Source organism: Balaenoptera musculus, chromosome 19, assembly GCF_009873245.2.
Source record: "Balaenoptera musculus isolate JJ_BM4_2016_0621 chromosome 19, mBalMus1.pri.v3, whole genome shotgun sequence".
In the NCBI taxonomy this organism is placed as follows: Eukaryota; Metazoa; Chordata; class Mammalia; order Artiodactyla; family Balaenopteridae; genus Balaenoptera; species Balaenoptera musculus.
Genome location: NC_045803.1, coordinates 23583977 through 23607744, shown reverse-complemented (window position 1 = coordinate 23607744; position 23768 = coordinate 23583977). Strand labels below are relative to the sequence as shown.

Below are 23768 nucleotides of genomic sequence, written 5' to 3'. Positions count from 1 at the left end.
GAGGCCCTGTTTTCGGGAGCTTAGAGCACTGGTTCTTACCTGGTACCCATTAGAATTACTGGAAGGAACTTTTTAGATACAAATGCCCAGAGATTCTGATGTATTCAGTCTGGAGTGAGGCTCAAGCATCGTTTTTTTGTTTATTTGTTTGTTTTTAAAGCTCCCCAGGTGAGTCCCATGCGGAACAAGACTGAGAGCAATAGTAGTAGCTATAATTATACTTAAAAGTGTTCACTGAACACATCCCAGGTGCCAGTCATTGGCTGAGCATTTCACAGACATCATCTCATTTTATTCTCACAACCTCCCCAGGAGGCAAGTGTGGTTGGTGTCCCCGGTTTACTCATGATGAAACAGGGTCAGGTTGCCCAGGGCCACACAGCTAGGGATTCATAGAGTTGGAACCTGAATCCAGGTGTTTGTTCATTTATTACGGAAGTATAGTTGATCTACAATATTATATTAGTTTCAGGTATACAGCATAGGGATCAGAAGTTTTATAGTTTATACTCCATTAAAAGTTATTATAAGATAATGACTATAATTCCCTGGGTTATACAATATATCCTTGTTGTTGATCTAGTTTATACATGGTAGGTGTACCCTAATGAGCAACTCCCCGCTTCACTCTCCCCACTGGTAACCAGTAGTTTGTTCTCTGTATCTATGAGTCTGTTTCTGTTTTGCTATATACCTTCATTTGTATTATTTTTTAGATTTCACATATAAGTGATATCATACAGTAATTCTTTCTCTGTCTGACTTATTTCACTGAGCATAATATTCTCTAGTTGTATCCATGTTGCTGCAAATGGCAGAATTTCATTCTTTTTTATGGCTGAGTAATATTCCATTATCTGTATATACCATGTCTTCTTTATCCATTCATCTGTTGATGGACACTTGGGTGGCTTCCATGTCTTGGCTATTGTAAATAGTGCTGCTATGAACATTGGGGCACATGTATCTTTTTAAATAAATGATTTTGTTTTTTTCTGGATATATACCCAAGATTGGAATTGCTGAGTCATATGGTAGTTCTGTTTTTAGTTTTTTGAGGCACCCCAATACTGTTTTTCATAGTAACTGCACCAATTTACATTCCCACCAACAGTGTACTAAGGTTCCTTTTTCTCCACATCCTTGCCAACATTTGTTATTTGTGGTCTTTTTTATTTTTTTTGGCTGTGTTGGGTCTTTGTTGCTGCATGCAGGCTTTCTCTAGTTGTGGCGAGCGAGGGCTACTCTTTGTTGCAGTGTGCAGGCTTCTCATTGTGGTGGCTTCTCTTGTTGTGGAGCACGGACGCTAGGCTTGCGGGCTTCAGTAGTTGCAACATGGGGGCTCAATAGTTGCGGCATGTGGGCCCTAGAGCACGTGGGCTTCGGTAGTTGCAGTGCATGGGCTCAGTAGTTGTGGCTCATGGGATCTAGAGTGCAGGCTCAGTAGTGTGGTGCACAGGCTTAGTTGCTCCGCAGCATGTGGGATCTTCCCAGACCAGGGATCGAACCCGTGTCCCTGGCATTGGCAGGTGGATTCTTAACCACTGTGCCACTGGGGAAGTCCCTATTTGTAGTCTTTTTGATGATAGCTGTTCTGACAAGTGTGAGGTGATATCTCACTGTTGTTTTGATTTGCATTTCTCTAATAATTAGCAATGTTGAGCATCTTTTCATGTGCTTTTTGGCCATCTGTATGTCTTTGGAGAAATGTCTATTCAGGTCTTCTGCCCATTTTTTCATTGGGTTGTTTGTGTTTTTCATATTGAACTATATGGGCTGTTTATATATTTTGGATGTTAACCCCTTGTTGGTCATGTCATCTGCAAATATTTTCTCCCATTCAGTAGGTTGTCTTTTTATTTTTTCAATGTCTTTTCATTTTTTCATTTTTCTTTTGCTGTGCAAAAGCTTTTAAGTTTAATTAGGCCTTGTTTGTTTGTTTGCTTTTATTTCTTTTGACTTAGGAGACAGACACACAAAAAAAAGTTGCTATGATTTACCTCATAGGCTGTTCTGACTGAACATTCTTTTCCAGAAGTTTTATGGTTTGGGGTCTTATATTTAGGTCTTTAATCCATTTTGGGTTTTTTTTTTAATATTGTGTGAGAAAGTAGTCCAGTTTGATTCTTTTGCATGTAGCTGTTCAGTTTTCCCAACAGTGTTTATCAAAGAGGCTGTCTTTTCTCCACTGTATATTCTTGCCTCCTTTGTCATAGATTAATTGACCATAGGTGCATGCATTTATTTCTGGACTCTCTGTTCTGTTCCATTGATCTATGTGTCTGTTTTTTGTGCCAGTGCCATTATGTTTTGATTACTGTAGCTTTGTAATATAGCCTGAAGTCTGGGAGGGTGATACCTCCAGCTTTGTTCTTTTTTATCAAGATTGCTTTGGCACTTTGAGGTCTTTTGTGGTTCCGTATGAACTTTAGGATTATTTGTTCTCATTCTGTACAAAATGTCATGGGTATTTTTATAAAGATTGCATTAAATCTGTAGATTGCTTTGGGTAGTATGGCCATTTTAACAATATTAATTCTTCCAATCCAAGAGCATGGGATATCTTTCCATTTCTTTGTATCATCTTCAATTTCCTTCATCAATGTTTTATAATTTTCAGTATATAGGTCTTTCACCTCCTTTGTTAAGTTCCTTCCTAGGCATTTTTAAAATGTGATTTTAAAAGGGATTGTTTTTTACTTTCTCTTTCTGATAGTTCAACATTAGTGTATAGAAAAGCAACAGATTTCTGTATACTAATCTAGTGTCTTGCAATTTCATTTAATTTGTTTATTAGTTTTTATAGTTTACTTGCTTTATAGTTTTATATGTTTTATTGTTTGTTTATTTGTTTTATAGTTTTCAGGTGGAGACTTTAGGGTTTTCTATTTAAAGTATCATGTCATCTGCAAATAGTGACAGTTTTACATCTTTCCTTCCAATCTGGATGCCTTTTATTTCTTTTTCTTGTCTGATTGCTGTGGGTAGGTCTTCCAATATTATGTTAAATACAAGTAGAAAGAGTGGGATCCTTGTCTTTTTCCTGAATTTAGAGGAAAGCCTTTTAGCTTTTCACCATTAAGTGTGATGTTAGCTGTGAGTTTGTCATAAATGGCCTTTATTATGTTGAGATGTGTTCTCTCTATACCCACTTTGATGATAGTTTTTTATAATGAGTGGATGTTGAAGTTTGTCAAATGTTTTTTAGGCATCTATTGAGATGATCATGTGATTTTTATCCTTCCCTTTGTTAGTATGATGTATCACATTGATTGATTTGCGAATATTGAACCATCCTTGGGTCCCTGGAATAAATCCCACTTGATCATGGTGTACGATCCTTTTTATATATTGTTGGATTTAGTTTGCTAATATTTTGTTGAGGATTTTTGCATCTATTTTCATCAAAGATACTGGCCTATAATTTGCTTTTGTTGTAGTGTCTTTTTCTGATTTTGGTATCAGGGTAATGGTGGCCTCATAGAATGCATTTGGGAGTGTTCCATCCTCTTCAAGTTTTTGGACTAGTTTGAGAAGGATAAGCACTAGTTCTTTTTTATAGAACACAAAAGAGAATTACCCTGTGAAGCTGTCCAACCCTGGACTTTTGTTTGCTGGGAGTTTTTTTTTTATTTACAAATTCAGTTTCACTACTAGTGATCAGTCTGTTCAAATTGTCTGTTTATTCTTGATTCAGTCTTGGCAGGTTGTATGTTTCTAGAAATTTGTTCTAGGTTGTCCAATTTGTTCACGTATAACTGTTCATAGTATTCTTTTATGATTTTTTGTAGTTCTGTGGTATTGGTTGTTATTTACCCTCTTTCATTTCTTTTCTTGTTTGTTTTTTTAATTGAAGTATAGTTGATTTACAGTGTTGTGTTACTTTCTGCTGTACAGCAAAGTGATTCAGTTATGCATATATATGCAGCAAAGTGATTCAGTTATACATATATATACATTCTTTTTAAAAAAATTCTTTTCCACTATGGTTTATCATAGGATAGTGAATATAGTTCTCTGTGGTCTACAGTAGGACCTTGTCCTCTTTCATTTCTTATTTTGTTTATTTGGGTCCTCTCTCCTTTCTTCTTGATGAGTGTGGTTAAAGGTTTATCAATTCTGCTTGTCTTTTCAAAAAACCAGCTCTTGGTTTCATTGATCTTTTCTACTGTGTTTTGATCTCTATTTTATTTATTTCCTCTTTAATATTTATTTTTTTTCTTTCCTTCTGCTGACTTTGGGCCTTCTTTGTTCTTCTTTTACTAATTCCTTTAGGTGGTAGTTTAGGTTGCTTGATGTTTTTCTTGTTTCTTGAGGAAAGCCTGTATTGCTATCAGCTTCCCTCTTAGAACTGCTTTTGCTGCATCCTGTAGGTTTTGGAGTGTTGTGTTTCCATTTTCATTTGTCTCAAGGTATTTTCTGATTTCCTCTTTGATTTCATCATTGACCCATTGGTTTTTTAGTAGCATGTTGTTTAGTCTCCACGTGTCTGTTCTTGTTCCATTTTTCTTTCTGTAATTGATTTCTGATTTCATACCACTGTAGCTGGAAAAAATGCTTGATATAAGAATACACATTCAGGACTTCTCTGGTGGTGCAGTGGTTAAGAATCTGCCTGCCAATGCAGGGGACATGGGTTCGAGCCCTGGTCCGGGAAGATCCCACATGCCACTATGCCCATGTGCCACAACTACTGAGCTTGTGCTCTAGAGCCCGTGAGCCACAACTATTGAAACCCACACACCTAGAGCCTGTGCTCCACAACAAGTGAAGCCACCACAATAAGAGAAGCCAGCGCAATGAGAAGCTTGCGCACTGCCATGAAGAGTAGCCCCCACTCACTGCAACTAGAGAAAGCCTGCACACAGCAATGAAGACCCAACACAGCCATAAATAAATAAATAAATAAATAAATAAATACACATTCTTTTCAAGTACACATGGAATGTTCTCCAGGATAGATCACATGCTAGGCCACAAAACAATTCTCAAAAAATTTAAGAGGATGGATCTAGGTTTTTGGACTCCAGAATCTGTGCCCCTAACCACTGCACCATCCTGTTTCTTCAGGTCAGCATTTAGTTAAGTTCTAAATACTATGATGGGGAGAGAATGATGGGTGTTCAGAGGTGGGAGGTTGGTGTAGGATGAATCAATCCAAGGGCTTTCAGGAAGATTATGCTTGGAGCTATGGAAGTGGGACTGTGTCCTAACTCTCAGGACTCAGTCTCAGGACCTGCCTCAGCAGACATGGTGCAGGAGAATGAAGAGCCAGAACTGCTGACTGTCAGGTCCTACCTAGCCCTGTGTTTTCCAGCAGTGTTCTCCAGGGGCAATGCATCCTGACCCCAGGCAGCCCACTGAAGGGCACTCTGCTTCCTGGGCCTTTCTCTAAGGGGACTGGTGCCCTTCTGCACCTGCCCTTGGCTGTCCTGATCTATAACTGAGTCCCCCAAGGCCTGGCTCAGGGAGAGGAGCTGGAGTCTGTGTATGCTGTGGTGGCTGGCAGGGAAGCCCAGTCCTTTTTCTGCCTTTGTTCTGGAAGGAAATATGAGTCCCCAGGAGACCTAAACAGCTGGAGGGAGGGATTCCTGGCAGGCATCCTTGGATCCTGGCCAAGGCTCTAAATGTGGAATCTAGGGTGGGGATGAACTTTCCATGAACTTGTTAGGGGCCCTAAAAGGATTCTGGGTGAGGGGGAAATGTCTGTATGTCAGTTTCAACCCTGAGCTGAATTTCAGACACACCAGACTGGGCTCAGGAAGTGGGGCGATCACTGCCTACCCTCCCTCACCTAGCACATGGGTATATCTTGAGGAAAATGGATTTGAACTCGAGCGTTGGCTGTGATTGGCAGTGGCTGCCTGTGTAGAGGATCCTCGGGCCCTTGCTGGACTTGGTGGAACAGAGTGCTGCAATCAATTAGCAATGCCTGCCCTGGGTGTGCTGTGCAGGAAGTGGGGAAGGCTTAGACACTCAGAGTGGCATGGGAATGCATGGCAGTGCCTTGGGGTCATCCCATGCCCCCAGGTATGAAGACCAAGGGGAACTCAATGACTGTTGCCCTTCTTAGCTGGCTACCTGGCTACCTGGATATTCTTCCAGAAACTGGCTTCCTGCAGTTTCCCATGTCCCTTGGTTAAGACAAGGGCTGAGCTGGGCTTGGATGCCACCCTTCCCATCCTACCCTGTCATCACCAACCCGTACTCGCTCCTGAGGGAGGGTCGGGGGACTTTTGCTGCCTCCCACCCAAGGCTTAGCTGTGAACAGGCTGCTGAACCAGGTGCATTCAGAAGTAGGCACTGCTCTCAGAGGACCTGCAGCAGCTCAGAGAAGGGGCCTGGGCCTCCAGCTGCTAGGGAAAGCCTTAATTTTTTAAAAAATATGGTTAAAAACTCATAACATAAAATTTACCATCTTAACCATTTTTAAGTGTGTAGTGTAGTAGTGTTAAGTATATTCATATTGCTGTGACACAGATCTCCAGAACTTTTTTGTCTTGTAAATCTGAAACTCTGTTACCATCAAACACCTCCCCCTGCAGATCATGGTAACCACCTTTCTACTTTCTGTCTCTATGAATTTGACTATTGTAGGTCCTTCATATAATTCATTCATTCATATATGTGGAATCAGTCTTTCTGTCACTGGCTTATTTCACTTAGCATAAAGTCCTCGAGGTTCATCCAGGTCAGAACTTCCTTCCTTTTTAAGGATGAATGATATTCCATTGTATGTATATGCTACATTTTTTTTATCCATTCATCCATCACTGGACACTTGGGTTGCTTCCACATTTGGCTGTTGTGAATAATGCTGCTGTGAACATGGCTGTGCAAACCTCTTTGAGATTCTGCTTTCAATTCTTTTGGATATATTTCCAGAAGTGGGACTGCTGGATCATATGGTAGTTCTAGTTTTACATTTTTTAGGAACCGCCATACTGATTTCCACAGTGGCTGCACCATTTTAGGCTTCACTGTTAGGACCTCCTGCATTTGTACTTTCATTTCTTAGTCAACTCTCAGTACATCGGTGAGGTGTTACCGTCCTCGTTTGACAGAAGAAGTTGCTGAGGCTAGACTTGCCCAAACCCAGCCCTGTCCAGCAACCTGTGGCAGAACTACGGCCAGGATGGAGGCTGCCTGGCTCCCTCCTGAGACTCAGTCCACCCCAGACACTCACCCCCTCACCCCTGCACCAACACTCATAGACCTCGGCAGTGGGGTTGTGAAGGGCAGCCAGAGGGCAACTCTGAGAGGGAGGGTCTGAAGCTCCCAGGATCAGGGTCCTTCCCTCTGAATGTCAGGGCTTAGAAGGCCTTCCTGACCTCCAGCTGGCTTCCCAAACCACAGTGCTGCTTGGTCTGGGTAACAAACATGGATGCAGTAGGCCCAGTGGCATGGCCCAGTGACATTGCCCAGTGGCGCAGGGGGGCCTGTAGGGAGGCAGAGAGTTTCCTCAGCTGTGTAAGCACGCAGGCCCAGCACAGCCAGGACTGTTTTATTCAGGAGAAACAGAAAGTCCAGACTCTTATGAGCAATTCCCTGATTTTACTAAAGTGTGTCTGATCTGAAGCTTCAGTGTGATGTTTGACTTGGTTCACCCTTCTCTTCATTTAATGGAAGGGAAACTGAGGCCCAAAGAAGGGAGGGAAGAGCCCAGGTCTCCTGCCTCCCGGCCACATTCCTCCTGGGGCAGAAGCACATTTCCAAGGGGCCACAGAGACAGCTGGTGCCCACCTCCCCACTCCTCCCAACCCCCAGCCACCACAGGTTGCTTCAAGTCTTTCCTGGATGCTGATCCAGTGGAATCCTGAGAGCTGGTGGCACCGTATGTCACTGAAGCCAGCCTCTCCCCTGGTGTCCTGTCTGGGCAGAGAGGGACAGGGGATGGAATCTGCTGGTTTCAACCGCAGGCTAACTCTCACTGTTATAACAACCCAAAGGGCCCTCTTTAACAGATGAGAAAACTGAGGCTAAGCGGCCATGGTCAGTGAATGGCAGCAGCAGGCATTTGAACCCAGGTCTGTTCTGACTCAAGTTCTTGCTTTTAACCTCAGGGCCACATTTCTCTCTGCCCCAGGATCTCCATCCATGTGCAGGAGACAGACACCCCTGGGGAGCTGCTTGTGACACGAGGCGGCAGCCTCAGAACCACGCCCCCTGCAGAGGCTCCAGCAGCTGCCCATACAGGTGAGCAGGACTCACCTGGGCCCAGGTGCTGCCCCCAGGCCCCTGGGACTGAGTCAGGAAAACATATCCCAAAAGGAGCCGGGGTGTTTTCCCCACTGTGGAAGCGGAGCAGCGATTGCGGAGCAAAGGCCAAAGAGAAGCAGGGGTCTGGGCCCGAGCCCGCCATGGCACCAAGCAGGGCCTGGAGGGACAAGGGAGCCGATGCCAGGACCCCGGGCCCGCAGCAGGACACAGGCCCAGGAGCAGGGAGCCCTGAGCCTGGAAAAGACTGCACAGCCAGGGGCACGAGCAGAGCCGAAGCAGGAAGGAGGACACCCCCGGGAGCTGAGGCGGGCAGCCTGGTTCTGGGTAAGTGAGGGCATTGCTGTGTGCCCTGAGGTGAGTGAGTTTGAAAGGCCTACTCTGCGGGGCCTCCCTGAAGCTTCCAGGGAGAGAGAATGTGGGTCTTGGGGAGTCCAAGACAGGGAACAGCCTGCCAGCACATCCCAGGGCTGGACACCAAGGCATGGAGATGTAGCAGGCTGAGCTCATGTTGGCTCTAGCCATTGGAGAGGAGGGAACCCATGGGGCTCAACTCGGATTTCTCAAAGCCACCTGTCTGCCCGATACTATTGGTATCATTCTGGATTGAGACAGGGAAGGCTCCTGTTAAAAAGCAAATCCATTAACTGGTATATATAACCCACTATCAGCCATTTGCACCCAGTGGGCTGACTGTCATCCAGGATCGGGAAGGGGCTGCTGACCTGCTTTCTGTCCCAATGGTGGTGGGAGGCGTCCTTGTGTTCCTGTGACCCAAAGGGCCTCAACTCCTCCAGCCCTTAGGGCCACACCCTCGTTGGTCTGAGCCCTCATCCCATATGGCTGCTGGAAGGCCACCATTTGCTGACTCCCTGTCCCAGAATTTCTGGAGGTCCCTGAGGAAGGGCTGAGGATTCTGCAGGGTCCTGGTGCCCCTTGCCAGTTCCGGGCTCCACAGTTGCCCTGTGCTGTGCTCTGACTTCTCTGGTTGCTTCCTCTCCCCTTGTATGACCTGGTCCAGATGTGGACACAGGCCTCCCTTAATTCCTGAAACACAGCTGAGAGCAGGCTGTGACTTTAGAGTCTTTTCTGAGACTTGAGATGGTGATAAAGCCAACGTTAGCTGAGGACTCCCTGTGAGCCGAGCCTCGGGCATTTGTGGTGGCGTTTACCCTCACAGGCCTGTGGAGTGGGGACACGTGAAACACAGGAGGGGCTGAGAAGCACGTTTAAGGTCACAAGGTCAGTGCTGACAGAGCCAGGATCCGACGGTTGGGCTCCGGAACAGAAGGCAGTTACTTTGCAGCGAAGGAGACTTCAGACTGGAATTCTAGATGTGGATTCCCTGCGACACACCCAGAATCCAGGCTTTCCAGGGGCCCAGGAAACAACACAACCGTGCAAATGTTACCCCCTTGTAGTCTAGGGCTTGGGCTCACCTTTGCAGACACAAAAAAGATACACAATATGCTCTCAAAGCAAATTCAGTCTTCTACTTTGGGGAGCAGAAAGTTGCTCATAAGACAAACTAAGAGAAAATAGAAGTATTTCCCCTGCTCTGGGTCCAGGGTTGCGGAGGTCATGGAGTTGTCCCTGGAACACTCTGAGTGCTCCCTCGATAAGCCCCCAACAAACTGGCAGAAGCCGTTTTTGAACCAAGTGGGTCTGGGACTGGGGGTGGGGGGAGCTGAGAGGTGGGGACGGCACGAAGGAGGCTCACAGGCTGCTGTCTCCCGAACAGACGACAGTCCAGCCCCGCCAGCCCCCTTCGAGCATCGGGTGGTGAGTGTCAGGGAGACCTCGACCTCAGCGGGCTACACAGTGTGCCAGCACGAAGTCCTGGGAGGGTAAGCTGGCCTTCTGCCTTGATGAGGGGCGGGGCAACTGGACAGCTGGGTGCCGCTGATGGTTCTCGGGAACCGACTGATGGAGCCCCCGCCAGGAGGGGGATGCCCTGCACTGCATGAGAGTGAGCGCAGAGCTCACAAAGAGTGGGTGAGGAGATATCCGCGGAGCGCAGGAGGGCCCGCATGGTGTGAGCGAGATGAAGCGTAGGGTGCAGGAGGGCCCACAGTGCGGGCTGGGGACCCGTGTACTGGAGGTGGCACGGGAGCCGACATGGGGTGGGTAGGAGGGATGTCCTCTAGGGTGCAGGACGGCCCGGGTGGTGTGGGTGGAGAGAACACCCCCTGGGGTGCAGGGTGGCCTAGGTGGTGTGGGTGACAGGGACACCCTCTGGGGTTCAGGATGGCCCACACATATGGGGTGAAGAAGCTCTTTTCCAGGTTCAGAGCCCGTGTGGTGTGGGGGTGGTGACTGATAACTCTGGGGTGCAGCGTAATCGCTGTGGTGTGTGCGGAGCAGAGGTAGGACCAGAAAGCCCAGGGTCCAGGATGGGGCTGGCCCATCACGTGCGGGGTGTGCTTCTGGGGCTCTGAGACTGCTCTGTCATCATATCTCTGCAGGGGCCGGTTTGGCCAGGTCCACAGATGCACGGAGAAGGCCACGGGCCTCTCGCTGGCGGCCAAGATCATCAAAGTGAAGAGTGCCAAGGACCGGGTGAGGTTTTTGCCCCACGCCGGTGGGTGTCCTGGGCCAAGCTCAGGATTCCTTCACTTCCCCCTGGGCCACCCTGGGCCCCACACTGCCCCAGACCCCTCCACTCTGAGCAGGAAACCCAGCCACCTTTCCTGCCTCTTTTCCATGACTCCCACACTCCAGTTAGCAGGTCACCTTGCACCCTGGGCAACAGGTCCTCCTGGACCTCCAGGGTTCCTTTTTGGGCCTCAGGTTTCCTATCTGTGAAATGGGTGGGCCCTTGCTGTTGTAAGAAACTGGTGTGGGTGGTGAGTTGAGGAAAGCTGGTGTGAGAACAGAAAATGAGGATGCAGGGTGGGGGGGTGTGTGTCTTGGGAAGGGCAGCTGACTTCTCTTCCTGACCCTTTTCTTGGAAACTCCTCTCCCCTTTGGCTCCACAAGGAGGATGTGAAGAACGAGATCAACATCATGAACCAGCTCAGCCATGTGAACCTGATCCAGCTCTACGATGCCTTTGAGAGCAAGAACAGCTTTACCCTTGTCATGGAGTAGTGAGCATGGGAGGCGGGGCCGGGGCTCGGGGTGGGGCTGGGAGCTGAGATTCCAGCAAAACTCTCCCTTTCCTTCCCCTCTCAGTGACACCCAGGGAAAGGCATCACCTCCTCTGCCTGACCTCCAACATAGAGCACAGAGGACAAAGCCATTTGTCACAAACCAGCAGCCAGTGAGGCTGATTTGACCTGCAGATATTGTTTTGGCCTACACAAGTTTTAGTAATTTTGATTTAGTTGTTAACTAAATTTAGTTGTTAGTCGGAAATTGGGAAATTTCACATTAAAACCTAGATGTCTAGCTTTTCTTGCAAATATAAAAGATCTAGTAATGCTGGATCTACATTTCCAGTTGGAAATGGTGTGATGGAGCTCATAGTAACTGACCTTTGTAGACGGGGCAACCAAACTGCCATTTGCTACAGTCCCTACCACTTCCAACTACCCATGACGTTGAGACCAGGGGCTCAGGGGACATTTATTATTGTGCTTGTGTTGCTATCTTCCTTCTGGTAAGACTGAGGAGGGTGAAATATTTGTCATGTCAGTTCTCTATAAAAAGTGGAAAAAGAAGTTAGACTAAGGGCTATGTGTTCTAAGAAAAGTTTTGTCTTACATCTGGTCTGATTTGTCCACTTAGGGTTCTTGCCATGTAGGTACTAATTGGCCCCTGTAGGCCAATGAGTTTACAACCTTGGCCTAGAGTATCAAGAATGAGTATCCGGAGTGAGCCTGGATGATCAACACTGCAGATAAGCCCCAGTCTCCCATTTGGCCCATCACTTCCTTTTTACCACCCATACTCTGAGCTGGGAATGGACCAGAGCAAGGGTCCCCGTAAAACCCCAGATGGCAGTGGCACCCTTGGGCTCACCTGGTGATGAGTGGACCAGTCTTCTGAGAGCCTTGCTCAGTCAGTGCCTGCCTCTTCCTTTGCCCTGGCAGTGTGGATGGGGGTGAGCTCTTTGACCGGATCACAGAAGAGAAGTACCACCTGACTGAACTGGATGTGGTGGTGTTCACCAAGCAGATCTGCGAGGGTGTGCAATACCTCCATCAGCAGTACGTCCTGCACTTGGACCTCAAGGTCAGGCTCCGCCCTGAGCATGTGGCGGGTGGGTGCCCCGGTTCCTGAGCCTCTGCTGCTCTCTCATCTTTGAGAGCTCTGTCAGCACCCAATCCTGGCTTCCATTCCTTGCTCTGCCATTGCCTACTTCTGGAGTCTAGGGCAGGCCAAGTTTCTGAGCCTTGGTTCCTTCATCTGTGACATGTGGAAAATAGGTACCTCATTAAGTGTTCTTTGAAGATCAAATGATACAGTGACTTTTTCTATAAAAAAAAAATCTCTAAGATTAGTTTTTAAAAATTAAAATAGAAACATATGCATGTGGTAACAAATATAGACAATATAGAATTGTATGAAATGCACAGTGAAAGTTATTCCCACTCAGTCTCTGTGCTGAGAGGTCTTCTTTATTAGCAATTTGGCATGACAAACGCACACACACAAAAGGGATTATACTATACATCTCGTTTTTAAACGTGCCCTTTTTAGTTAACAGTACACTGTAGACATCTTTTCTCATTCTTTTTAAGGGCCATGGTATAGTCCATTGAATGAATGCATTACAGCTTCTTTTGTCTACTTGACAAAAAGTAAGCACGTGGTAGCCATTCTTTTCTTTCTTTTTTGTACATGGGTTTATTTCTGGGATGTCTATTCTGTTCCACTGATCTACATGTCTGCCTTTTTATGCCGATATTATACTATTTTGATTAGTGTAGCTTAGTTATAGTTTGAAATCAGGAAGTGTGATGCCTCCAAGTTTTTAGATTCTACTTATAACTGAGATCATACAGTAAGTGTCTTTCTCTGTCTGACTTATTTCACTTTGCATAATGCCGTCAAGTTCCATTTTGTGACAAATGGCAGAATTTCCTTCTTTTTATGGCTGAATAATATTCCACTGTGTGTGTATGTATATATATATGTGTGTGTGTGTGTGTATATATATATATACATATATATATATATATGTATATATATATATATATATACACACATATATATATATATATATATATATACACACATACACACACACACACATATATATATATACCACATTTTAAAAATCCATTCATCTGTTCATGGACACTTAAGTTGTATCCATGTCTTGACTACTGTAAATAATTCTGCAATGAATATGGGGGTACAAATATCTCTTCAAAATAGTGATTTGGTTTCCTTTGGATACATACCCAGAAGTGGAATTGTTAGATCACATTGTAGTTCTATTTTTAATTTTTTGAGGAACCTCCACAATGTTTCCATAATGACTGCACCAATTTATTAATACATTCCCACCAACAGTGCACAATGTTTCCCTTTTCTCTACATCCTCACCAACACTTGTTATCTCTTGTTTTTTTTTGATGACATACATTCTAACAGGTTTAAAATGATATCTCATTGTGGTTTTGATTTGCATGGTGGCCATTGCTGTGGTTTTTCTACTCCATTGGCACAACAGGAAGATATTTCTCTACTACCCCTGTCAGGAATTTCAGTGGCTCCCTACAGAAGATGGGAAGTGTGTTGTCTGGACCTACATGTGTACACATTGCTCCTTCTGACCATCTTTCCTGATAAAGTTGTGGTACTATGAAAAATGGTGGAGATGGTGGGGAATTGGCCTCAAGCTTCCCTGCTTACTAGAGCTAATTCCAGAGCCTCTGGACCAGCTGCTTGTGGGATGAGCAGTTAGGAGAAGCTAGGATTCTGCTCTGTGATTCAGGGTCAATGAACAGCTTTTGGGGCAACGCCTGTGACACTACAGCAGGAGACAATTATTGCCAAGGTCTGTTTCCCATCCAGAAGCAGGGCTTGTGTTACTTCAGCCTCTTCCTGGCCATGAAATCTTGCATAAGTTTCTTGATCTTATTGATTGATTTTGCATAAGCTCATCAATTGAAAAGTGGGGAATGATAATACCTATCTACTAGGAATGTTGGTTGATTTAAAATATGGAGAAAGAGCTCAGAGCTGCACTGTCCAATATAATAGACACTAACCACATTTGCCTTTTTCTTTCTTTCTTTCTTTTTTCTTTTCTTTGTTTTTTTTTTTTTTTTTTTTGACTGTGCCGTGTGGCATCTTCGTTCCCCAACCAGGGATCAAACTCGTGCCCCCTGAAGTGAAAGTGTGGAGTCTTAATCATTGGACTGCCAGGGAAGCCCCACATTTGACTATTAAGCCCTTGAAATATAACTAGTGTGAGTGAGGAACTGAATTTTAAATTTTATTAATTTAAATCTAAAAATTGACACGATTAAATTATTGAAAAACATTAAGTATATTTGGAACAATTTCAATATGTTAATTTGCTTTTCAAAAGCTATAAATTTCATGAAATCTAAATACAAATAATTCATGAGATCTAAATACATCTAAAGTATTTCTGATGAAAATTTAGTGTCTGATTTGATATGTGCTATAAATGTAAAATGCACACTGGACTTCAAAGGCAATATAATAAAAATAATGGAAAATGTTTCATCAATATTTTTTATTTTGATAACCTATTGAAATGATAGTGTTTTTGATATATCAGGCCAAATAAAATTATTATTAAAATTAAGTTTTAGAAAATACTTTGAGACGAATGAAAATGAGAATACAACATGCCAAGACTTATGGGGGTGCATCTAAACTAGGAATGAAATTTGTAGCTGCAAACACTTATATATTGAAAAGAAGATCTCAAACCAATAATCTAACATTCCATCTTAAGAAACTAGAAAAAGAAGAGCAAGCTAAACTCAAAGCAAGCAGAGGATACAAATAAGAAAGATCAGAGCAGAAATAATTGAAACAGAGAACAGAGAAACAGTAGAGAAAATCAATGAAACCAAAAGTTGGTTCTTTGAAAAGATCAATAAATTGACAAATCTTTAGCTATATTGAACTAGAGAGAAGACTCAAATTACTAAAATGAATGGAATGAAAGAGGGGACACCACTACCAGCCTTACAGAAAAAAAAAAAAGATTATGGGCTTCCCTGGTGGCGCAGTGGTTGAGAATCTGCCTGCCAATGCAGGGGACATGGGTTCGAGCCCTGGTCTGGGAAGATCCCACGTGCCGCGGAGCAACTAGGCCCGTGAGCCACAACTACTGAGCCTGTGCGTCTGGAGCCTGTGCTCCGCAACAAGAGAGGCCACAATAGTGAGAGGCCTGCGCATCGCGATGAAGAGTGGCCCCCACTTGCCACAACTAGAGAAAGCCCTCGCACAGAAACGAAGACCCAACACAGCCAAAAATAATAAAATAATAAATAAATAATAAATAAATTAAAAAAAAAGATTATAAGGGAATGTTATGAAAAATTGTATGCCAGTAAATTAGATAATGTAGATGGAATGGATGAATTCCCCAAAAAGACATAAACTTCTGAAAACTCACTCAAAAGGAATAGAAAACCTGAATAGACTTATAACAAGTAAAACAATCAAATTAGTGTAAAAAACTACCCACAAAGAAAAGCCTAAGCCCATATGGCTTCATTGGTGAATTCTACCAAATGTTTAAAGAATTAATACCAATCCTTCACAAACTGTTCCAAAAATTAGAAGAGAATAAAGCACTTCCTCACTCATTTTATGAGACCAGACTCATCCTGATTCCAAAACCAGGCAGACATCACTTCTTGTGATGAAACTGCAGACAAATATCCCTTATGAATATAGATGTAAAAATTCTCAATAAAATATTAGTAAACTGAATACAGCAACATATAAAAAGGATTATACACATCACAAAGTGGGATTTGTCCCAAGAATGCAAGGTTGGTTTAATATATGAAAAATCAATCAATGTAATATGCCATATTAAAAGAATAAAGGACAACATCACATGATCATTTTAGTAGCTGCAGAAAAATCACTTGACAAAATAAACAACTTTTCATTATGAAAACACTAAACAAATTAGGTATAGAAGAGAACTCCTTAACCTGATAAAGGCCATCTATGAAAAACGCACAGCTAATATTAAACTTAATGGTAAAATGTTGAATGTTTTCCTCTTAACATCAGGAACAAGACATGGATGTATATTCTTGCCATTTCTATTAAACATTGTACTTGTGGTTCTAACCAGGGCAATTAGGCAAGAGAATAAATAAAAGACATCCAGATTGGAGAGGAAGAAGTAAAATTCTATTCACAGATGACATGATTTTGTATATAGAAAATCCTAAGGAGGGTGGAGGGAAACTATTAGAACTAATAAATGAGTTCAGCAATGTTGTAGGATGTAAGATGTAAAAATCAATTGTATTTCCATACATTAGCAGTCGACATTCTGTAAATATAATTAAGAAAACTATTTCATTTACAGTAGCATCAGAAAGAATAAAATACTTAGAAATGAATTTGACCAAAGATGTATAAGCCTTATATTCTGAAAACTATGAAACATTGTTGAAAGAAATTAAAGATGGCATAAGTAAATGGAAAGACATCCTATATTCATAGATCAGAAAACTTAATATTGTTAAGATGGCAATACTCTCCAAAATGATCTGTATGTTCAGTGCAATCTTATCAAAATCTCAGCTGGCTTCTTTGCAGAAATTAATGATCTAATCCTAAAATTCAGATGGAAATTTATGGGACCCAGAATAGCAAAAACAATCTTGAAAAAGAAGGACAAAGTTGGACGACTCACATTTCCCAACTTCAAAACTTACTACTAAGCTACAGAAATCAAAACTGTGTTATGATGTAAGGACAGACAGACAGATCAATGGAATACAATTGAGAGTCCAGAATTAAACCCTTATATTTTTGGTCAATAGATTTTTGAAAAAAGTGCCATGACAATTCAATGGGCAAAGAATAGTCTTTTCAACAAATGGTGCTGGGACACCATGCTTGATATCCACATGAAAGTTGAACCACTACCTCATAATATATACAAAAATTAACTCAAAATGGATATAGACCTAAATGTAAGAGCTAAAACTATAAAGTTCTTAGAAGAAAGCATAGGAGTATATTATATATGAGTCAAAGGCTCAAGCTAGAAGAGCAAAGTTGATAAATTAGACTTCATCAAAATTAAAAACCTTTATGTTTCGAAGGACACCATAATGAAAATGAAATAACAGCCCACAGAATGGGAGAAAATATTTTCAAATCATATATCTGATAAAGGACTTGCATCTAGGGTATATAAAGAACTCTTACAACTCAATGAGAAAGACAAATTTGAAAATGGGCAAAGAATTAGAATAGACATTTATCCAATGAGGATATAAAAATGGCCAATAAGCACATGAAAAGATTTTTAACATCATTAGTCAAAAGAGAAATGTAAATCAAAACTACAATGAGATACTATTTCACACCCATTGGATTAGCTAAAATAAAAAATAAAAATGGCAGACAAGAAGTGTTAGCTAGGATTTGGAGAAATTGGAACTCTCATACATTGCTGGTGGGATTGTAAAGTTGTGCATCCACTTTAGAAAACAATTTGGCAGTTCCTATAATGTTAAACAAAGAGTTATCATCATATGACCCAGCAATTTCACTTCTAGGCATATACTCAAGAACTGAAAACACAAGTCAACACAAAAACTTGTACACAAATGTCCTTAGCAGCATTATGCATAATAGCCAAAAAGTAGAAACAACCCCAATGTTTACTAACTAATGAATAGATAAACAAAATGTGTTAGGTACTGTCCTTACAATGAATATTATTCAGCCATGAAAAGGAATCAAGTATTGGTACATGGATGAACCTTGAAAATATTATGCTGACTGAAAGAAATCAGATGCAAAAGGTCACATATTTATGATTCATACGATTCCATTTATATGAAATGACCAGAATAGGCAAATCTACAGCGATAGAAAATATATTAGTGGTTGCCAGGAGTTGTGGGTGAGGAGGATGGAGAGTGACTGCTAATGAATATGGTGTTTTTTTATTTGAAGTGATGAAAATGTTCTAAAATTAGATAGTGGTGAACTATCTACTGAAAACCACTGAATTGTACACTTTAAAATGGTAATTTTTTATGATCTAATGTTTTATTATTTATTTATTATTTATGTTTATTATTTATATTTCAATAATGCTTTTAGGAAAATTAAGTTCACCTATTTCTTTTTACTTATTTAATGTGGCTATTAGAAAATTTTGAATTATATATGTAGCTCACATTATATTTCTATTGGACAGTGTTGTTCTAGACCTTATAAAGAAGACATGAACATTTTTTTTTTTAGTTTTATTTATTTATTAGAATTTTAAAATTAATTAATTTATTTTTGGCTGCGTTGGGTCTTCGTTGCTGCGTGCGGGCTTTCTCTGGTTGTGGCGAGTGGGGGCTACTCTTCCTTGTGGTGTGCAGGCTTCTCATTGCAGTGGCTTCTCCTGCTGCGGAGCATGGGCTCTAGGTGCGCGGGCTTCAGTAGTTGTGGCAGGCGGTCTCAGTAGTTGTGGCTCTCGCGCTCTAGAGCACAGGCTCAGTAGTTGTGGCGCACAGGCCCAGTTGCTCTGCGGCATGTGGGATCTTCCCGGACCAGGGCTCGAACCTGTGTCCCCTGCATTGGCAGGCGGATTCTTAACCACTGCTCCACCAGGGAAGTCCCAAGACATGAAGATTTTTAATCATCAATTTCCTGAACCTATCTGAGGAATTTCACAACTGCTTTGTAACGTAAATAGCAATAAAACCTTCTGTTAGGAGAAATAGTACCTGGCATTTGCTTCATAAGCTAGAAAGTTTTTAATGCATATTATGTCATTTGATCTTCACACCCTCCCAGGAGGAAAGCAGGAAGAGGTTATTATTCCAGTTTTACAGATGGAGACACTGAGTTTCCGGAATGGGAAAGTACTCATCTAGGGCTAGGGACCCTGGTAACGGACCCCTGGACCTCAGGCACTGGCCTTAGGTCTCTAGGTCCTTTATACCATAAGCCCTCCATCTGCCCTCCACCCCTACCCCATCCAAATTTGTCTGGCACAAGCAACGAGAATCGTTCCAGTCTCCCTCAGGGCCTCCAAGCTAATCTGAAACACTTAAGAGAAGTATGTCAAGTCCAGCACCTCCATCCCAAGGGTCACAGCTGTCACCACAAAATGGCAGGTTGACATTTTGCAGCTCTGATCTCCTTGACCAAACTACTGCAGATTTGGTCCCACCCCGGAGATTCTGATGTAATCAGGTCAGGGTTGGGGCCTGGGTGTTGGGACTTTTGAGGACTTCCCTGATGATTCTAGTGTGCAGCCAGGGTTTGGAACCGCCACCCCAAGCCAATGGTCACAAACAATCAGCTCGTGGGCCAAATCCGCATCCCAGACATGTCGTGTTTGATTCCTATACGTGATGAATGCATGTTTAAATTGGATTAAGTTGTCAACATTGAAAAGCATGGAATTTTTACTTAAACCTGGATTTCTGGCTTCCCTTGAGGACTGAGGAACTCTGGCGACTGGGCCTGCGTTCCTGTGTGGTGGCCAGTGGCTGGAGCTGAGCAGTGGCAGCTCCTTTACACAGGGCAGGAGTTCTCCAGTTCCCCACCGTCCATACCACTCCTTATTGTCTCACACTAGCCCACATCATTTATTTTCAGTATCTATCCATCCCTATAGGGCTGCCCTCTAGGGCTTTCCCTTGCGGGCTGGGAAACTGAGGCCTACTGACAAATAAGTGTGGGAACTCAAACCTTCTTAGCTGTTGATTAAGCTATGCAAACTTCTCTTTCTTTCCCAGCCTGAGAACATACTGTGTGTCAATCAGACGGGACACCAAATTAAGATAATTGACTTCGGGCTGGCCAGAAGGTAAGGGAGTTTTATTTCGGTACTTTGACAGAACTTCTTGGAAACTCTTGGTGGCTCTCTTGGACATGGTTACCCACAACTCAGCCAATTTTTGAGTTTTGGGACTGGTATGAGAAAGCTCTCTCACTGAGGCTGGTGGCCTTCACAAAGACTGCGTAGAGAGGCCTCGTTACTACTGCAGGGGGCGACTTTGTGCTGCGGGCTCTGCTTCTCCTTGAAAGGCTGTGGGATTAACAGTATTTCAAACCACCTGTGTGAACAGAGAGGGGAGTGACAGTTAAAGGGGGTCACTGAATGGGGGTGCTGGGCAGCTCCTTCTATTCATTCCCCAGGCCTCCTGGGCCAAGATGTACTGGGCTGTGTGATGCATTCATCACCTACCCTGCCCTCCAGAAAATGACTAGGTTAAATAGGATGGTGCCATGGGTAAGTGGTTCTGGGCACTCAGGACTGGGTTAGATCTTGGTAAAATGGTGATACAATGCAGTGCCTGCTGATATGGGCAATTATGAAGTTTAAATGAGATAATACATCAACAGGGAAGACCCATTCTATGAGAGTGTTTAGGTTCTCAAGTTTCAGTGCATAAAGTGAACATCATATATAATTTAAAAAACATCTTAAAGTCCCTTAAAACACCTAAAGCCTAGTGACATATAGTTTTACTGTTGGATCCTGTCCAGAGTCATGCTTGATGAACACTATGTCTCTGCAGGGCTCTTGCCCATGGCGTGCACACCCAGTGGTGTGGCTGTAGCAGACCCTTGGCACTGGGAGGGCATCCACAGTCTGTGAAGATGGCAATAAATGTATGTTCATCCTCCAGGCTTCCTCCAGAATTCTATTTCCACCAAGAATGACATTTCTCTGAGAATCACATACTTCCTAGATAGGTCTTCACACCATGGCTTCAAATCTTGAAATTTTCTCTTACTCTAATGGTAATTCTCCACACAGAAGTTGTTTTTGTCTCTTTCTGAGCCTTGCAGCATCTACCACTCCATCTACAAGGGGAGAAAGGAGCACTTCATCCCCGTGGAGGCAGAGCCATGCCTGAGCTCAGCCTCTGGTGTCCAGCACTGGCCTCCCAGAGGGGGCATTCAAACCCACAATGGTGGTCTTCCTAGGTCACTTCCCCACTGGTTGGAGAGGTAAATGTCACCTCTTTGCAGGTGTGAAAGGTGCATTTTCAGGGCCCCACATGATGGATGGGAGGCCAAGTGTGGTATTGGAGCAACAGCAGAGGGAAGTTCTTATCACCCCGCTGTACCTTCAGGGTCCGCACTACACAGCGTACTGCATTTCATGAACAGTCCCAAATCCCCCAACCCAGATGCCTAAAAATCACACTCAATCCATAATGTAAAAAATTGCTTAATATTTTCCCAAATAATGTTGTATAAAATTGGGATGCATCCTATACACTTGCACACCTTATGCACCAGGGCGTGTTTCTCAACCTATTTTTCATGTCTCCACCTGCCCCACAAAGAGCCTTTTTAACCATTCCTTTCCTAATCCCTCGGTCCCCTCCTCATGAAATGTAATGCCACAGGTGTATTGTGTATCTGTTTATGTACTGTGGCCCTTTGGAGAGCCGCAGACCGTTGTAATAGCTAAGATATTTTTGCCCTCCCCCCAAGAACCACTGTTCCCTCACTGTGGGGCAATATATTCTTCATCACACACTAGTGTATGCAGGACCCTACCAAATGCCAGGTGACCAATCGCCAAATGAGGATTTACAGTGACACACTGTGAATTCAGAGCAAGAAGTTACCACCTGAGGTTCCTGGAGTCTGGGACGTCTCCGAGCAGCCAGAAGAGATGAATGGACAAGGTTTTGTTACCTGCAGGCAGTAGTGTTCTGGTAAATGTTTAGCAACCCGCTGCGTCTGGGGAGTGAGAGGAGGTGGGGTTGATTTGTAACCTTTGCTAACTTTGGCTGATTTCAAGCTACCGACGTGACGTCACTGAGTGCAGAGTTGGGAGGAGACGTGCACCATGGGCTCTCGTGCACCCGTGAGAACCGGCTCCAGCACGACTCTGCGTGGAGCGGGGCAGGAGGGATAGTGTCAGTGGGACCAAGAATAGGGTGCGCACTGCGCATGAGCAGGCTGGCCTGGGGAAGGCAGGAGCTGTGGGTGGGACTGGGGGAGGAAGACACAGTAGAAGATGAGGGCACTAACGGGGCATCCTGAGTAGGGAGGCTTAGAGGTTGGAATGGTATCCAATAGGCCATTGAGTCTCTGGTGGGAGGTGAAAAGGGTTGTAGGCCAATTTACCGAAAATCGATTAGTCAAAATCTATCCCCAATACACACTACTATATATAAAATAGGTAACCAACAAGGGCCAACTGTATAGCACAGGGAACTATAGTCAATATTTTGTAACAACCTATAATGGAAAAGAATCTAAAAAGGAATATATATATATATATATATATATATATATATATATAAAACTGAATCACTTTGCTTTACACCTGAAACAAGCACAACATTGTAAATCTCCTATATTTCAATAAAAAATTTAAAAAATCTATTCCAAACTGTCAGTCAAATTTGTTAATCTGGTTAAGGGCATTAATGGCAGTAATTTTGCCAGTGGGACCAGAGGTAGAGGGCAAGTTCAAGAAAATAAACACAGGGAGCCATATTTTTAATTTTAATTTTAATTTTTTAATTTTTTAATTTTTTGGCCACATGGCATGTGGGATCTTAGTTCCCTGACCAGGGATCGAACCTGCACCCCCTGCATTAGGAGCACGGAGTCTTACCTACTGGACCACCAGGGAACTCCCAGGGAGCCATATTTAAGAGAAAGCCACCCACGAAAAACTGCTGGGCACTGGAGAAGTGCAGGTGTCAGAAAACGTGGTACTCAGGAAATTGCACTTAGTGGAACTGGGCTGACAAGTTCACAGGTTCTGGCTGTGAGATGAAAGGAAAACATCAAAAGCATCCTCAATAGTCTGGCAAACTGGTCATTCAGCACAAAGATTCTTTGGCAAATTGGTTTTTGACAAATTGGCCTGCTTCCTGGGAAGTGTGTCCTTCTAAAAGGAGGGACCTGTGGGGGGAATGTGCAGGTTGAGAGAGCATGCTTTATGCTCCAGAGTAGTTAAATGTTTGTAAAGAGGGAGGAAATGACAAATTTTCCCCATAACACGAACTATAGAAAGTGCAGTTGTATTTCTGGGTGGGGCTGTGAGAAGGTGCTGAGATTGTGAGTGGAGGTATGACCCCCAGTAGAGGGGGGCCATACAAATCTTCAGAGACTCTGACATCCAGCAAGAGGAACCAGTTTTACACCAGGCTGGGTGGTGAGAGTCATCAGTGGGTCTGAGTAGGGACATGTCAAGGGGTCGAGAATGGAGACAGAGTGGGAAGTATCTTGTTTAATTATCTTGGTCTCCAGAATGTTGGGTGCAGGGATGAGCCTCCTGACTCCCAGTGCAGTGCTCAGACTGGAATCTAAGCCCATTTCATCAGATCCTTTGGCAGGGCGAGGAGGTGCCTATCTCAGACCTTATGAGGCTGCAACCTCATATGTGACCTTATGGTCACAGAGGGCCTCGTGCTGGGAATCTGGAG

General features: G+C 43.6%; 1 protein-coding gene across 3 annotated transcripts in view; it reads left to right on the top strand.

The window, feature by feature from the left end:
* MYLK3 (myosin light chain kinase 3) overlaps positions 1-23768 on the top strand; it is a 57354-nt gene that overhangs the window by 19165 nt on the left and 14421 nt on the right. For all 3 annotated transcript variants that reach the window (XM_036835100.1, XM_036835102.1, XM_036835099.1), the window contains exons 4-9: positions 8087-8544; positions 9959-10064; positions 10683-10776; positions 11197-11306; positions 12252-12393; positions 20100-20170. In XM_036835100.1, the coding sequence (XP_036690995.1) occupies positions 8087-8544; positions 9959-10064; positions 10683-10776; positions 11197-11306; positions 12252-12393; positions 20100-20170 (981 nt within the window). The remainder of the gene's footprint in view (positions 1-8086; positions 8545-9958; positions 10065-10682; positions 10777-11196; positions 11307-12251; positions 12394-20099; positions 20171-23768) is intronic.